Below are 17,225 nucleotides of genomic sequence, written 5' to 3' on the forward strand. Positions count from 1 at the left end.
TGATGTTAGGTTGAATAATTTAAAGTAATTTCCTGTAAAATATGAGTAAGCAGAGGCAAATAAATACCAATTCTGGAATATGCTTCATATTAATCCGTTTGAGTCTTTTTGCCATTAAATGCAATGGTGTGGTTTGGTCTTGTGTAGACCTATTTAAGAATATTCACTTGAGACAAAGTCAGGGATCCTCCCCTGCAGTGGTTTCTCTGGGTTCATCACATCCTCTGTGAAAGAAGGTACTAGTCAGTCAACCCTGATGCCCACAATTTATACTATTGTTAGGGTTCACAGTAAACTCACCTGAGAAATGTCAGCTCTTTTAAAAGGCTGTCCTTGCGATCTTTCAAATCCTTCTCAGATCTTCTCTGTACCTCAAACTCCACCTGTAGTTCTCTCAGAGTCTCTTTCATCGTCTCCACAGTCTCCTGTGCAGAGTGGAGGAACATCTTACTTGCCCAAGTCTAACCAAACATCCTTAAAGGTGAACAATGTAAAGTTGGCTGTGGCTGTCATAGAAGTGAACATTTTGGATTGGATCACTGGAACACGGTTTTAAGTAAGAAAGTAAAAAAAGTTACAGTTTCACTGTTGAGTTTTTTTTTACAGCGGCAGGGCCCACAGTTTTATTTACAAACATATTCTTGTCTTATTTTTGGTTCCAGGGGACTCAAAATTATTTTGATCATGATCTATGATAATATAATTAATTATTCAAAACTATAGAATTACATGTAGAGAATATGTTTTGTAAACTAACTGCAGGCCCTGCAAATGTAAACAAATCCCCCTCTTCAAAACTGAATAGTGTACCTTTAAATATCCTTTAAGTCCTCTTTGACTTTGTTGGCCGTACCTTTTGTTGTGCGATGCTCTCCTCCCTGTCTCTCTCCATCAGACTGATCCTCTGCTCCAGACAGGCTCTCTGGACCTCCAGCCTCTCTATTTCCTGTGTGAGGGGCCCCAGGCTGGCCCTCAGCTCCGTGGTCTTGTCCCTGCTCTGCCTCAAAGCCTCCTCACTGATCTGCCTTCTCTTTAGCAGGACCTTAAGCCGAGGCTCGTACCAGCCCTCCAGTGCCTTCATGCTGCCACTGAGCCTCCGCTGTAGTCTGGCAGAGGACTGTCGACACAGGCTGGCTTCACTGCTGGCCCTGGGTCTGCTGCAGGGCTTGGTGGCCTGGTCCCTCAGGGAGTTGAGCTGGTTCCTGTAGGCCTCCCGGTGTTGAGACAACTCTTCCGTCAGACTCTGGATGTGGGCCTTGAGCTCCTCCTATGGATGAATGGATTAAATCAATTGATAAATTATACATAATGCATGATGGCATTACTGGCCTAGAGGTAACTTAAGAAACAATTTGGCGAAAATGGGGCCAACTACTATTATGGACAATAATAAAAGAAGCTCAGTTGGTAGGGCGTCCCCCCCATGGGCCTCGGCCAGCAGCGGATCCGGGTTCGATTCCAGCCCGCGGTCGCTCTCTGCATGTCACTCCCCTCTCTGCCCCATTTCAACTCTGTCTCTACACTATCAATAAAGCATAAAAATGCCAAAACATTTTTTTTTAAAAGAACAGCTTTAACAATTTTCGACAGAGTAAGAAGATGAAGGTGCAGCTTTTATTGTGCAAACACTTTCTACAAAACACCACCTAGTTCACTCCAAAATGTTCTGCACTGGTTAAAGAGCTACCAACTTTTAACAAACTGAAATGTAATGAATACACACAGTAAGTCAAGTAGAAGGATTATTATCATGTTTGCCGGGATTATTTTACAGTATATAGGAAATGAAACACCTGTCAAACTGCAGAACAAATCACAACACTTATCTTCCCCAACCTGCCCAAAGTAAAGCAATTTCAATTCCTCATTCATCATGGACCCTCGAGCTGCCCCCGTATACCTGTGTAACAGCAGACTGGGCCACCTCGTACTCGTGTGCGGCCAGCGTCACCTGGCTCTGGATGCAGTCTCTGGCCGTGGCGAACAGTTTCCTCTTGGCCTGCCGCACATCCTCGTGAACGGCGATGTAATCTAGTTGAGCCATGGTGAGCAGCCTCTGTGTCTCCCCCAGCTTCACCCTAAGGTGCTCCACCACCCGCAGCATGGGCTCCTGCAGGCGCAGCAGCTCTGAGATCAGCCTGTCCCTTTGAGTCTCCAGATGTGATACCTGCTGCAGGCATTGGTCGAATAGCTGACCCAAGTCTTCCATTAGGACCGCCTGGGCCATTTCCATCATGGGATGTGGTGGTGGTGGACACTGGTTTGTCTCTGTTTCTTCAGAGTCAATCTGGGTGTGGGTGCTGCTGTCTGTTGCATCCTCAACAAATCTACATTCCCTGTGTGAGTCCTCTGTCGATGTTTGAGTGTCCATGGCCTGCTGAGAGGCAAGAAGAAAAAATATCATTAAGGTGGAGTCAGCGATTCTGGAGAACGCTTGATGTCTTGAGATTCATTACAGGAGATGCTTATGATACACACCATTGTGTTTTATATGAAAAGGTTGGGTGGTCCTCCCTTAAGGAGAGACGTGATGCACATTGGCATATTTTTATATATAAAGCTCTGACTGGAAAGCTACCACTCTATCTGACAGAAATGCTGCTTATTTCAGATGGGCTTTATCAAACCCGCTCAACTGACATGATCATGTTATATGTCCCCTATGCCCGGTCTGAGCTTGGTAAAACCGCTTTTAGCCATAGTGCCCCTGACTCCTGGAACAGCCTACAACATACAATTAAAATAAATACACTCATATCTGTTAACCAATTTAAAAGTATTGTTTTGAATCAACCCCCCTACACTTGTAACTGTTTTAATTAGGCTATTATCTCTTTCATTCAATTGATCTGAATGTTTTAAATTGTTGTTGTCTGTGTGTGTGTGTGTGTGTGTGTGTGTGTGTGTAAACTTGTTATGTATTCTCATTGTATATTGTGTATCTGTACAAACTCGACGTCATTGTAAAAGAGGGTCACCCCTCAATTGATCTTTCGAGGTTAAATAAAGGTTACAAACAATGTCAAAATCACTTTTTGTCCAAATCAGTGAACATATCCCCATGATCCGCTACCTGTTTGTACCCTGTGTGAGCTAGAAAAATATCTGGTGTTAATTTAATTACCAGTTTACAGCCTAGTGTCTGTAAACTGGTAATTAAACAGAGAGGCCCACTGTAGCTTGTAACATGCCCGTTTACGGAGCCTAGGCTGTGTATTTACACGTGGATTTTTTTTAGTGCACACACAGTACGGACAGCTAGCAGATCTTGAGGAGATATTCACTGATTTGGACAAAAAACATTTTTGAAAACAAGCATTCTCCAGATTAGCAGACTCCACCTTTAATCAAATGCCCCTCAACAATAATTGATGGGATTGTGGTTTTAAAATCCCTCTGTTCGGGTCATTACTTTCAGACTGTTTTGCATAACACAGTGATGTGTGTAAATGAAATCATGATTAAGATTGTGGTAGCTGTAAACCTTATTAAAAACATCAAAAGATAGCACACAAAAATACTTTAAAAACCGATTCCTAAAAATGTATATAACTTATATTTGTACTTACTTTCTTCAGGAAGTGACAGTCCAGACAGCTGTGATCACAGTTTGCCTTTAACTCTAAGGGCAGTGCTGCATTGCGCCTGTCTCTAGGAAAACAGAGACACACTTTGTGTTTATTAATAACAGTGGAGTCATGGAGGGAAACTCTAGCCTATCCAAGACTCTCTCTTATATCCCCCACATGGGAACCCAAACTGTTTCAGTGCTGGGGGCAGACTGGGCAACATGCCCTGGATTCAGGGGGTCGCGCAGAGTTATATTTACACAGCTTTAGAGCCTGTTTTTATGTGCATTTAAGAAGGTAGTGACACCACCACTGAGAAGCTGTTTGAGCGACAACTTTCCTCAACTGTCTACCTAGTTGACTAACTGTTGAGTAGCTCTTTTCATTACTTCCCTTTAGAAGCCCATTGAACTTAGCTGCCTGTACAGTTTGCATTGTTCATACCATTTTATATACTCTCTATGGTTCATACTAAGTATTTGTTTGCAGTGTAGTGCTTCCTTCACACACACACACACACACACACACACACACACACACACACACACACACACACACACACACACACACACACACACACACACACACACACACTGGCCCATACAGATTAGGCATTTCTAATATGTCAAAAGTGCATCGTCACATAAGCTGAGAACAGGACTGTTGTGTTTTGGAAATTGGTTTTCACAGGACGTCATGTGTCTTTTATTGTTTAACACATTTTTGCTGTTCTGGATGATAAAAAAGATTTAACAGACAAAAGGAAATATGTATATGCAGGGCCAGCCCGGGCCTTCATGGGGCCCTACAAATCATTTGATTGGGGGGGCCCTCCCACCTAAGCATGGCAAAAATGATTGACTTTTTTCAATGATTGATCATTCACACCTACTGAAAATCTAACACACCCATTGTATTAGTTGTCCCTGTGTAATTTAAATTATACAATTGACTGCCATGCATTTTTTTTAACCTTCTATGGTTTTTCTATGTTAAAGGAAGCTTACTCACAAAGTCGTCTCGTGTTCATTTACAGTAAATATTCAAAGTGATCAGTACTGAATGTGGTACACTAAATAAACCAATAATAGATTAACCAGTAGCCACTGTCTTTACTGTAAGCAGGTAGACCACTTTATTGGGTTAAGGTATAAAAAAATATATCTAAAAGTACAAACAAGGCAACAATAATTAAGGCTAAACATAATATCAAATGACTTCAACAGTGGGCCTACCTCCTTCAGAAAGGGTTCTTCCTCTCTAGGCTATAGCCTAGTAACAAATGCAAATGTCAGAAACAGAAAATATTTTCTAAATAATGAAACAGAATAACATTATAATATTCTCTGACAAATTATAGACAGAGAATATGCTTGCACAGACAAACGTGAGAATTTGTTTCAACAGTTTAACATTAAAAATGGTTGCCTATATGCAAAAAGCGATGCCATGTATTTTTGCCTAAACTGTCAATATAAAATGTAATTTATTATCACTCGTCGTGTGTAGTTCATATCCAGAAGGGAAAGAGTTTGAGGATGTTGATTGGCAACTTTCAAAATAAATCCCAAAACATTTCTTAAGGCGAAATTTTCTTGGCATAATAATAGTTGCTCGACAGTAAAAGCTGAACAAACTAAACAAACTAAACAAACTAAAGCCCCTTGGGAAAGTAGTCTTCTTCCTTGTCCTCGCTTGCTCTCAGTTACTTGTAGTTCCACCGTCTCGCCGCTAGATGTCCTCGCAGCGCCGGCCCGCAGCCTGCCTCGCTCTCACTCTCACCTGAGCGCGTCCAGCCTCCTCCAGGTGGGAGCTGCTGCAGGTCCAACTCAACGCCGCTAGTTCCTCATTTGGCCCCTCCTGTGCACAGACCGGTGGGGCCACACACACACAGACTGCGCTTGATATAGGCTGGCAGGTCAGTTTTGGCCGACAGACATATCCCACACCGACGGACCTGAAGTGCCCGCGGCGGGTGCAAATTGCAAAACAAACCCCCAGACTCCTCCGGTCGCTTCCTGAAGTGCTTCACGCGGAAATGGTTCACCTGAAGTTTTCCCTCGGACGGTGAAAGTTTGGAGTTTTGGGGACAGAGGAAGAACGCAGCGGGGGAGACGCTCCCAATGGAGAGAGGCTCAATCAACCCATCCGGATCATAAAAGTTCTAACGAGGTATTTTCTTGTTTCCTTTTTTCTCTCGGTGTAAGTTTTGTTTTAACAAAAAAAAGGTGCAGTCTTTAGAATCAATTTTGTAGCCTAGTTTACCAACCCCTCCTTGTCAAGCCTCACAAACTCATTTGGCAGGATAAACATGGAAATACATAGTTTTGTAAGGTTCAAAATACATTCAAATGACACCAGAATCTACTTTATTCAACTTTTAACAATGTCCATAAAGTCCATTTTTATGTATGGCTTTCCAATCATACTGTCTTGACTACTGACTTGTCCATTACAAAAACAGTTGTTGTAATGTTGAATGTTTAGACCTACAAAATATATATAATTAGGCTTCAAAATAGAGAAAATAAAGCTCGATTTCTACAGTGTAATTTGATAAGTGAGGTGCAATTGGATGGCAACAGGAGATCCAGGCTGAGTATAGGCATGCATGGAAAAAACTAGGTGTGGGAGATTTGCTCAGCTTGGCCTTGAGGGATCCTCAAGCGCAGGTAATTTAAGACCTGTGGTGCGTCTCTCTGCTATGGATCCCTTTGACAATGACGACTATTGTGTGTTAATGCCCGTCACTGTCCCAGCAGCTTATCACTTGCTTGACATGTCAGCACGGGGCTCTGACTCTGACACTTTGTTTAATTCATGTGTGCTGGTCATAATTCTCTCAAATAGATGCATTGCTTGTTGATTAACTTGGAAGAGATAACAGGACCCCCTACCCCCTCTCTCTCTCTCTCTCTGTTTGCCCCCCCCCCTCCCTGCTTCTCCTGGACTTTGGACTGGATGTGCCAGCTTCCGAATCCAAACTTTTTCTCTCTTTTTTTTTCTTCTTTTCTGAGAACTCGGTAGCACTCTTGTTTGTTCAGCTCCGCGGCTGCAAAGTTTACCTTGTGCGCCCTCTTGGCAGGTGAGGCTGAGACAGAGCCATTTGTTTAGACAGGGTGTGTCGCATTGCATACTGGTGCTCCTTCCCCACCAGCCGCGGCCATGCCAGGGCTTGTACCCATGGAAACTACAGGTGTGTTATGTAAGCACTGGAAGTACAGCAAGAACTTTGAGAGAGAGAGAGAGCAGAGGTTTGGAGGTAGATCAAGGAGATCAAGTGTGAGTCAAGATGAGGGGCAGGACAAGGATAAGGAATTCCCCGGAAGGAGAGGCTGAGACTGCATCCCATATGTTTTTAAGGATGTGGGGCAGCCAGAAAGGCTCAAGCTTTATTATACTATCTATGGGCTCAACCCATCAGTGAAAAATTGCCAGCTCAGCTCATTAAGGGAAAGGGGGGAAACAATTGGTGTCGTAATGGCCAAAAAGACACATGACTACGTGTGTGTGTGTGTGAGCGCTGAGTGAGTGATGGCAGAAGCAAGAGGAAACTCCTCCTTGGCTGAGAGCAGGACAGAGTGGCTGTTAATCAAAACTCATCAGTGAGTCCTCATCAACACCTCTTAATGATTGATTCCGTTATGGGGATAATTAAAGGCAATGATGGAGTTTCTCTGTGTGTGTGTGACACACAAACCAGTCCGGCCAGTTCTGAAGTTTCTGCTGCAATCAAGTCCTAGAATCTTTCTTTTCTTGTCTTTCTGAAAGTTCACACCAGTTTTGCTCTATACTAGGACTCCCTTTTTTTGTTCCCACACTAATTTTTCTAAAAGGTGCCATCCAGTCCACTCCGGTGAACTTCAGATGTGAAAGGATTCCAAGGCAGTCACCGAGATGCCAGGATGTATTTTTAAACAGCTGTGTTTGTTTGCCTTCGCTGAGAGCTGGTCACTGCTGCTGGACAACATTTTCTTTTTAAACTCCTGACTTACCTGTCAGTTCCGGGTACTTAAGCTCTACAGAGGCTGCAGTCCAGACCTCGACCCCTGGTAACCCCTGGAAGCGAACGCAAACAACACACTGAGCACATTGCTCTACCGCTGTCTCTGCACGCTGCATGGTGAAAAGTAAAAGTAAAACTGTTTCAGACCTGATTTTGGAGATAAACAAAGACATAAAGAATGGAAACGAATGGATAGGGACAGTAACATTGAAGAAACCAACCTTATTTTACTGTAATTTCATTCAAAGTCTAATTACCTAAATTGATAACTTGACCAGAAATGATTTGCACATTTATATCACACCCACTCTTTATGGATTGTCGACATCAGCACATCAGAATATTACAGCTGAAACCAACTGTTAATTAATGCATTTAGTTGACAGAAAATTGTGTCATTTTCTTTGTCTAATGTAAAAGTGAAAAGTTTATGTTTGGGGTTTGGACCAATGCTGAACATAAGATGTGTTAAAAACGCCCCCTCGGACTATAGGGAATCATAATGGGCTTTTTTCTCTATTTTGCAAAGACCTATTAACAAAGTGATAAGCTGATCAAACAAGACAAATATTGGCAGATTAATTGATAATGAACATGACTCAGACCACTTACATTTCTCATACCATTGTCAAAATATATAGGCACCAAATCGATTGAAAAGATGTCATCCATGTGTTTGAATATGTTTTCCTTACATATTCTTTAAAAGAAAGAGAACTCTTCAGAGAGGTAACATATTTGTGCCCACCCCCACCCTACCAGAAAGAGTACACAGTGAACAATAATCTCGGCCAGTGCACACAACCCCATAATATAATGTTATCCCAAAATGACTCTCATGTGCCAGCCATTATACTTTTTGTCTTTCATGGCTTGGTTTCCTAGGCCAATGTACTGTACAAGGGATGAGTCGCAGCGAGGGTGGGCAGGGGCTGGGGGAATGAGTGTGTGTGTGTGTAGGGGGGTGAAAGCAGATTTGGAGCTAAGAGTTCCTCAGTAGGCAATTATCAATCTCCGAGGAATGCAGCCGCTGCTCTTACCAGACAAGCTGCTGCATGGCTACAGCGGCCTTGCAGCACGCCAATATGCATCACCCCGTGCACAGACCCGTTTCACACACGCACGCGCACAGAGCGACAACCTCAGTGAGCTCAGTTACATAGCATTTTGGTTTGTTTGTGTCTTTATTGTCTTACAGTGTTATCCTTGTTTATTTGTATCCCTGTCATTACCCACATGCTCTTTTTCTGAAACTTTATCCTTTCCGCAGCACACAATGGACCACATCATGTCAGTAAGGGATTGTCTTTCAGTCCAAGTCCTTCTCCGCTGTGTACTTATGCTGATATGTTGGTACGGAACCAAGTTGTGGCCAAGTTGTGGCTCTCAACTCAAATTTTTACGAGCTGTTCGGGGTCATTATTTATATTTCTTGTAATCCTTTATATCAGTACAAATAAAGTCTTCCTTTGAGGCCTCCCACAAATCTTGTATCACTGACAGTCCCCGGTTTCAAATCTCTTCAAGTTTCTTGCATATTGAATGTTTTGACATGAATGTGCACACTTGGAAAAAGAAGACGTTGTAGCACAATTGTAGTTGCTTAAGTCTACTTTAATGTAGCAGGGCTTTCCTTTTGTTTTGATATTGCCCATGAGAAGACAGCCAACGCCCCAGATTGATTTCCTCTGTGCCACACCAGGTTCACACCTATGAACACTTGCTGTTTATTCAGAGTCACTTTAAATGTGACTTTCAAAAAACTGGCTTTTACTGAGAGGGCTATTCTGATTGTGTAAGCAGGAAGTCTGGAAAACATCCTTTTTTGTCCTCCCCCTTTATTAATCGATTACTCGCGTCTAGACCAACCGCATTTTGCCCGAGTGTGACCTCACTGACTGACAGCTGAATCCTGCCATGTGAAAGCCAGCAACGCAGGGGTAAGGATGTGAACGGCTGCCCCTGGTTTAACTGAGCCGGTTCTAATTCAAACAAAGGTGGCTGCCTGTATCTCTGCCACTCCCTCTTGGCTTTGCCTTATCCCCACGAGGCATGGGAGTCTGCTCCATCAACTTCCCCGTGTGACTCACCCCGACAAGTTACAGTTCCTGGAGACCCCTCCCGACTGTAAATTTGGTTCTAATAGTGTTGTAGCTGAGTTTTAACCTAATTCTGTACCACACAGGCTTGGTCTGTCGCATAAAACCCACCAACGTATGTGTCAGAAAATGTTCCCTATCATGGGAAATAGTGGAGTTAATCTCACCTTAAAGGCCTTCTTAGTAAAACAAACACTGAAGATCATAAGCTTTATTCTTTCTTTGCACATAGATGTGTTGAGGGTGTGTGTGTTTCTAAGTGACTAGGACTAGTAAAGTAGTTTTTCAAATATTAAAATAACTGGCTTTCCCTCTTTTCTTTTACAGGCCAGTTTGTCAAAGGTAGTCAAAAGTACAGTAGAGCCTAGGGTGAGATGGAGCTCTTTATATAGTCATGGATTTGGACTTGGATTTGCACATTAATCTTTACTGCTGTGTTTTGCATCAGGCGAGGCAGGTGCTTAAACTTAGCTCAACTACTGTGATCCGGTGACAATGAAGAGGAGACCCGCAGTTGCTCCAGAATTGATCTACTCAAGCCACAGGACATATAGCTGTCAAAAATACATGATCAATAAACACTATATCCAGATAGGCTGAGTCTATGTCATGACAGTGTGTAAACTGCGATCAGTCCCAGTTGACTTTATATGCTGATATGTACACAGTGCTGTTAACGTCAGAGACTCAGTCAGTGCTCTGAGTATTGACACACTGCATTGAGGTTGGCTGTGTTTTAGCCTTGCCTCTAGTCCAATGAGAGAGCCTGGTGTCTTTTGTGAAGGATAAGTAAACAGCATGTTGGAACACATGCTTGCTGGGGCAGGGCTGGGCTGTAACACCATTTCGGTGTGTGTGTGTGTTGGTGTGGTGTGTGTGAGAGAGACGGAGACAGAACATACTTTCTGTTTGTAAATCGGCTTAGGGCATATGACTTGATCATTGCCTTCATGATAATGTAAGACACTCTGATGCTGGCTGATTATGAATTCTTATTTTGTGCCTATAGTTTGTGTCAGCTTTTATGAGCTGTGTTTAGGGGTTAAGTGATTGCTGGGGAAATGAAGCAACTCTGTAAGTAACATGACCGCGATGTTGTTTTCACTATGATAAGATATTTTAAGTCTAAAGCATATTTGCTAGAGAGTGACATACATTTTTTCTCAGATAAACCCAAAATCTTAAAACAAGAGACAGCATCACACAAACATATATTTTAAGGGTGCTTACTATTTTATTTTTCTATATATATATATATTTTTTTTAATAGTATTTTACTTTATTTTTTATTTATTTTTTGGCATTATCAAGCATTTTTAGATAGTAAAGAGTTGAAATGGGGAGACAGAGAGAGGGAGGATGACCTGTAGTAAAGGTCCACGGGTCGGATTTGAACCCGCGACCACTGCAACGAAGGCCGGAGCCAATATGGTACGTGCTCTATCCACTACGCCACCGGAGCGCCCCGCTTACTATTTTTCTACGGGTAATCCACTGTGCATCAACTCTTTTTTTTGTTTGTTTGTTCATTTGTTTGCAAAACTGAAAATAGCAGGTTGTTATGTGTAACCACGGCAACGGTAGCATGAGTCAACTGCTTGTGACCAGACTACACAGACAGCGGTCTACTGGGTGGTCCTATCTGCCGTGTCCCACAGTTCTTAGCATTACTCTGGTTTCTCTGTGATGGAAATAATACGAAGAGTTGTCGCACTCCAAGCATCCCATGGGCTATAAATGAGTGAACCAGCCGGCCCCCTTTTTCTCCCTCGAGAGACCCATCTTGGTTATTGGCGACTGTAACAAATACTGATGCACGGACCTTAGTCATGCCAAAAAGACTATAATTTGGAGCGGGAGAAAACACAAGGCTTAGTGCAGTAAGAGGCCCCTGTACTTTTCTCCGGGGGAAGATGGATGCTCATTCTTGTTATTGGCCTTTCACTACAACTCACTCCTTACCCTACATACACACTGTGCCACTTAACATTAAAAAAAGCTGTTTATATTTTAAGTTCAGCTGGGCTGCGTTAAGATAGCAAATGACTTTAGAAAAAAAATGCCCACATATGTACAAGGTTTAGAAAAGGAGTTCAAGTGCTCATCTTAAGCTTCTCATGTGGGGCTGCATACTCCTGTCATGAGTGTGGAGAGGGCAGATCCACATTTAAGCCTATACTCTTTAGCCACACTATTGTTATTGTTGAGACGGATGGATTTCCATGGAATTGTGCTAAAACATTCATGGTTCCTGAGAGGATTAATCATAATCTATTATGTTGATTTACTCTTCGCGCCACATCAGGAGGACACAATTGTAGTTTGTCCAATTCTTGAGTTTTAAATGACCATAAAGAAACAGTAACATAGTTGTTGAATGAATGTGAGGCCAGACTCTGACATTGTCAAGATTAGACTTGTAAAAGCTTTATTTATGACCAGCAGCAATCAGAATGTAAGGCATCTGACTATAAAGAGTGTGAATCTGTTCAATAACCTTCCATAGCCGTATACAATAAATCCAAACCAGAATACCTCTAGAATCCTCTATCACAACTCCTCCTCTTTGCATTGCACACAGCTTTGATGATAAGGAGCACTTTGGAAAACATTCGTAATCCCCAGAGAACATGACATAGGTTTGTGCGGTTTACTTTCGCGTCTCGTCTGGGGCGGGAAAGCGCTCCCAGAGGCTGTGTTACCAAGAGATGTTTGGTTGTATTGCTCATTGCTTGTTTTTATTTTTAACGCATGACTGCCAAAAAAGATTTTTTGTGAACTTTCTTCTGGACGACAAATCATCCAGGGATTCATAATTCTCTCACTCTGACTCCACTCCCACCTATCCTAAGGTCTCCCATGCTTATTTTACAAGCGTCCACTCATGTCATCTTTAAGAGCCTGCTCCTACTTTTAGCCTGCGATTGGGAGATAAGTATGTAATAAAGTACGCTGTTGGAAGAAGGCCAGTGTAAGCTGCATACAGTATCCCCAGGAGCAAGGCGTCTTGTCAGGCCGACATGTAGAAAAGTTTAGCAAAGTGGAGGAAGGAGGCTGAGTGAGAGGGCGATGAGCTCACTCCACTGAGAATGAAAACAAGAATTAGTGAAGGAAGACTTTGAAACATACCCAAAGAAACACAATCCAGAACCTACACTGCTACAAGTTAACATTGTTCGCTGAAAAAAAACGCCTGGACGCACACTGGCAACTGTTTTGTTTATCTATTCTCTAGCTCTTCCCAGTGTGTTGTCTTGCTTGTGTATGCAAAAGTGCATGAGGCTACGGGACGGGTGCGGCTTTGTGAATTATGACTCCCATGTTATGGAATGAAGGGAGCGGTGCCAGTTCTTTCTTTGCAGAACTGTGAAGTTTGGTTGAGAGGCAGGCGGGGGGGTGGTGTGTGTCGGCTGAGCGTGTGGGGTTGAATGAGCAGTACTCACGGAGACAAACACAACTTGGATATACCTGTAAACATACACACCACCAACTGGGGTCAGCTGAAAAGAAAAGGACTTTAAACTATGGAAACTCGTCTGATGTATGTATTTATTTTGACAGGACGACTGGATTTATGCACACTTTACAGAGCTGGCAAGCGTTTTTCCAAAACTTTAAGTTTAAACTAAATTTAAATAAAACAAAAACAACTTTAACAACCACTTTTTAGGAAGATGTACCATCTACCATGACTGGAAACCTGTTCGGCTTAGGTAGTCCATCAACGTGAACCTTTGTGGCTTTTTAGTGCACAAAATAGGAAACAAGCAACTACTTTATATCCAGCTCATCAACTGTGGAAAGTAGTGACAATAATGAGGTCTGTTGATGTGAAATCAATCCTGGAACGCACACAGTAATCTGGTAATAAGTGATGTAAGAACTCCTAATTTGGCAGCTTCATCTTCAGTCAAACTGTTTCTTTACAGCGAGCCATCTCTCAAATATCGGATGTTGTGATTTCCTTGAATGGAACAGCCCCTGCTGCCACTGCACACAATGAGAGGGCTACTTTGACTAGTTATCAAAACAAAGTCAACATTGTTTTTGTCAAAATTTCCCTGCGATGGATTATTACCTGAAGCAATTTTCAAGTCTCTGTAAATTGACTTTAGCCAATGCAAGAAGAAATCCTGTATGGCCTTTATTATTGCTTTGGCTGCTATAGCACATGTGGTGCTTGGAAGAGACAATGGCTACAATTAATATTCTTTCTCTCCTCTCCTCTCCTCTCCTCTCCTCTCCTCTCCTCTCCTCTCTTTCTTTTTCTTTTTTTTGCCAGTTTAGGTGACATGTCAAACCGGGACTCCCTGGGATTCGGGGAACTGATTCCCAGAGATGTGGTTGATATATTTGCCCACGAGAAGCAAGGCAAGAGGGGGAGGAAGAAGCGCAGTCACTCCCTGGGCCGCGCTTTGGGCTGGCTGAAGGGCAAGAAGAGGAAGGACCTGGACGCTAAGAGCCTGGGTCTGGGTCCTGCACTGGACCTGGCCTTGGATGGGCACCGTGCGGGACACAAGGGCGGACACAAGTCTGGAAGGCAGGCTCATCCACAAGGTCACAATCATGGTAAGAGTCTAAAGAATGCTCGACAGCTAATCGGTCCCCCTTTAGTTTGTCATAAGGACTTGACCTGGTGAAAAATAAATGAATCTTTACGATAAGTGACTTTTATATGAATAACCACCATAAGTAAAAAAAAAATGGTTTTAAAAGTTGATACACTTTTATTAAATAATACATTAACAAGTTGGGGGGAAAAAGAGCAGAGCCACTATTTGACACAGCAAATGCCATGTATAAAATTAATGTGGTGGATTAGGCTGTGCTCTATTATCTTCACTGATCACAAGATGTGCCAAGATCCAAGCCTGCTTACCACCTCGAGAAAACAATTGTGTGGGGAAATCCCACATGATTGACAGATATATTACTTGCCCTTCATTTTATCATAAGAATCAGCGTGTAGAGACTTGAAATCTGCTAAAGGTAACTAGTCCATTCGTGAACAGTTTTTTTCCCCCCGCTTATGTTGCATTTGAGTGGCGATGCATTTGCAAGCAGGGTTGAAAACTCTCACCGCCATTTTTGCGCTCTTAAACTAGGCCGAGCAAATTTAAATGACCCTCTATATGGCGTCTGTGTTTTCCCCCTTAATGTAACTTGATATTGTGCAACTGACTGTTGGATTAAACAAGGAGTTTAAAGACATCAGCTTGGGCTCTGGGAAATTAGTTTTTCAATATTTTTGAAACTTTTTCTTGTTGTCTTAAGAGTAAACCGATCAATCAAATAAATAATGTGCAGATTCATCGGAAAATAATCATAAGTGTCAGCTGTACAAGAAACAAAAAAACAAAAATTAAACGGCTGGTAATCAGTTTTTGGATGGCGGAGCATCCTTGAATGCATCGCCACAAAGTCACCCATACAAGATAGGGTACATTTGACCACACACACAAAAACCAAAACATTAAAACATTTAGGCGACGAATGATTAAACTTTGATGAATTATCTCAATGAAGGCCGCACTAGTTGATAAATATTTTGTATTGACTCCAGAAACCAATGGTGTGCCTGCAAGGAAGGAAATTACTCTGGGATAAATTTTGAATCTAAAAAATGTTTTGTAAGTAAGTTGTAGAAGTAATGTATTTTGTGATGTATTTTTTGAGAGTTAACATTGAACTCTTTAAAAGACATGTAATTACTTCTCATTTAAAGAGCGAGTTTAGTTTAATAACATCTAAGTTGAGTGGGTAGAAGTTCATGTGAAGTAGTTGAATATGTTTCTCCTTGGCTCCCAGGCATGCGTGTTTGTTCAGTGGAGGGATGTTTGAACAGATTGGCTTCACACTCGCCCTCTGACCTCTTGCCTCTTGCTGGCTTGGTTTGTTGGTGGGGGATTGGAAAAAAAATCTCTGTCTCTCCTGTTCTGTGATAAAATAACTTAACTTACCTGGTCTTCGGTGGATGGTGTATATTGATTGAACCAATGTCCACCAACACGCATGCACGCATGCATGCACACACGCACGCACACACGCACACACACGCACACACACGCACACGCACACACACAAAGAAAAAAAAAATTTTTCTCACACTCCCAAGAAAACCGCAGCAACACTGACTTTTCCCAGAGCTGTGGGATCTTGTTGGATCCTGCACATGTGCACTCATATGTCAGCATACCGAATGCCTACACCAGTCCTGTTGGCTTTTTTTTTGTTACGAGTAGTGTGAACTGTGAGCAGTAAGTTTGGCATGACACCCTCATTAATCACACCTTGATGCAGTCATACCTGAAGCACAAAACATTGCACGGACTAGCTAAACCTTGTTCTTCTAGAGTCGCCGGCTGCGAAAACACAAAAAGTACACACAGTGTTTGGTTCTGGCTTCTTCATAACTGTCTGTCAATGCTTGTGCAGTCTCGACTAATTGCTTTACATACAGACAGAGGAGGGCCCCGTCTGTTTCTCTCACCGCGTCTTCTACGAGTAGCTTGTAGTTCAGGGGGTTTTTACAGGATACAAAACCCATCCATTGTCAAACTATACCCACAAAAGTAGATGAATTTGCTTATTATAACCACGTTTTCTGTCACATCTGCGGCTTTTGTAGTTGATTGATGCATAGGCCGGTGTGTCAGCCTGGTCTAGAGCATGCCTATGTGATTCAAGTGCATTACACAATCTTTGCTCCGTATTGTGCTACAGCGGCATTGCATAGAGTTTTGTCAGAGAAAGTAAACTTTGAAGCAGATAAGGTATTTTTCCTCTGCCAAGGTCGATTAGAGTCTACCTCCCACAGGCCGTGATTTCTTCTCCTTAATTTTTCCAAACATGCACTCAAGAAGCATGACTGAAACGAGCACGTCTTGATTTATTATTATTTTTTTTTAGTTGGAACCAACCTTTAAGCTTTGTTGCAATGGCAGCCCAAATACATTTTCCTTTCAAAAATCTATTGCCTTAAGGTATAGAAATACAACCCCTCGAAGTGTTGGGCTATGCTGGTGTGTGTTTGTGTGTGTGTGTGTGTGTGTGTGTGTGTGTGTGTGTGTGTGTGTGTGTGTGTGTGTGTGCGCGCGGCATACAGATTGTTGGTGCTGGCAACAACGGCAGCGAGCAAGCTCTTCGCCAGGCACTTCCTCTGATTAGAGAAGGAGCCTGGCTGTACCCAAAATGCATCCAGGGGAGATTTATTGCAGGAGCAGGACTTGGTGCATTGTAGCACACTTGGCCAGAAAAATGGAATACCTCCAGCTGAGCCCCCCTGATGATGATGATGATGATGATGATGATGATGATGATGATGATGATGATGATGTTGATGATGATCTGTATTGATGCCAGAGGGGCCGCCTGCTCACTAAATGCCTGGTATGGCAGGCACAGTGCCAGTTAATTAAAGGCAGTGCCAGGACCGTTACAGTGAGGGGAGGAACAAGGGGTTCTGTTTTTCCTGACCTCTCCACCCACACTGTTCCTCTGCGCACTGAGACATTGTAACCCATAGTGGATCACGTGGAGTGGTTCTGCGTA

General features: G+C 42.7%; 2 protein-coding genes across 5 annotated transcripts in view; one reads left to right on the forward strand and one right to left on the reverse strand.

Annotated features, from left to right (window-relative positions):
- Window positions 1-127: 127 nt before the first annotated feature.
- Window positions 128-8,666, reverse strand: sync (syncoilin, intermediate filament protein; the record flags this gene model as incomplete). Its single annotated transcript, XM_080042711.1, has 10 exons — window positions 128-224; window positions 301-425; window positions 854-1,267; window positions 1,901-2,377; window positions 3,570-3,651; window positions 3,761-3,795; window positions 5,352-5,429; window positions 6,635-6,660; window positions 7,565-7,628; window positions 8,616-8,666. 10 exons carry the CDS (start codon window positions 8,664-8,666, stop codon window positions 179-181), a joined length of 1,398 nt encoding a protein of 465 aa, XP_079898837.1. The 3' UTR covers window positions 128-178.
- Window positions 5,431-17,225, forward strand: part of LOC307261956 (uncharacterized protein) — a 28,580-nt gene continuing 16,785 nt past the window's right edge. Inside the window, exons 1-2 of one of the 4 annotated variants that reach the window (XM_080042687.1) lie at window positions 5,431-5,741; window positions 13,957-14,243. In XM_080042687.1, coding sequence (XP_079898813.1) covers window positions 13,967-14,243 — 277 coding nt within the window. In that variant the 5' untranslated portion in view covers window positions 5,431-5,741; window positions 13,957-13,966. Of the gene's footprint in view, window positions 5,742-13,085; window positions 13,216-13,956; window positions 14,244-17,225 lie in introns of those variants that run through there. The other 3 variants (XM_080042688.1, XM_080042689.1, XM_080042686.1) reach the window with 3 other exon arrangements.

This window comes from Ammodytes marinus (genome assembly GCF_949987685.1).
Source record: "Ammodytes marinus genome assembly, chromosome: 15".
NCBI classification, from domain to species: Eukaryota; Metazoa; Chordata; class Actinopteri; order Uranoscopiformes; family Ammodytidae; genus Ammodytes; species Ammodytes marinus.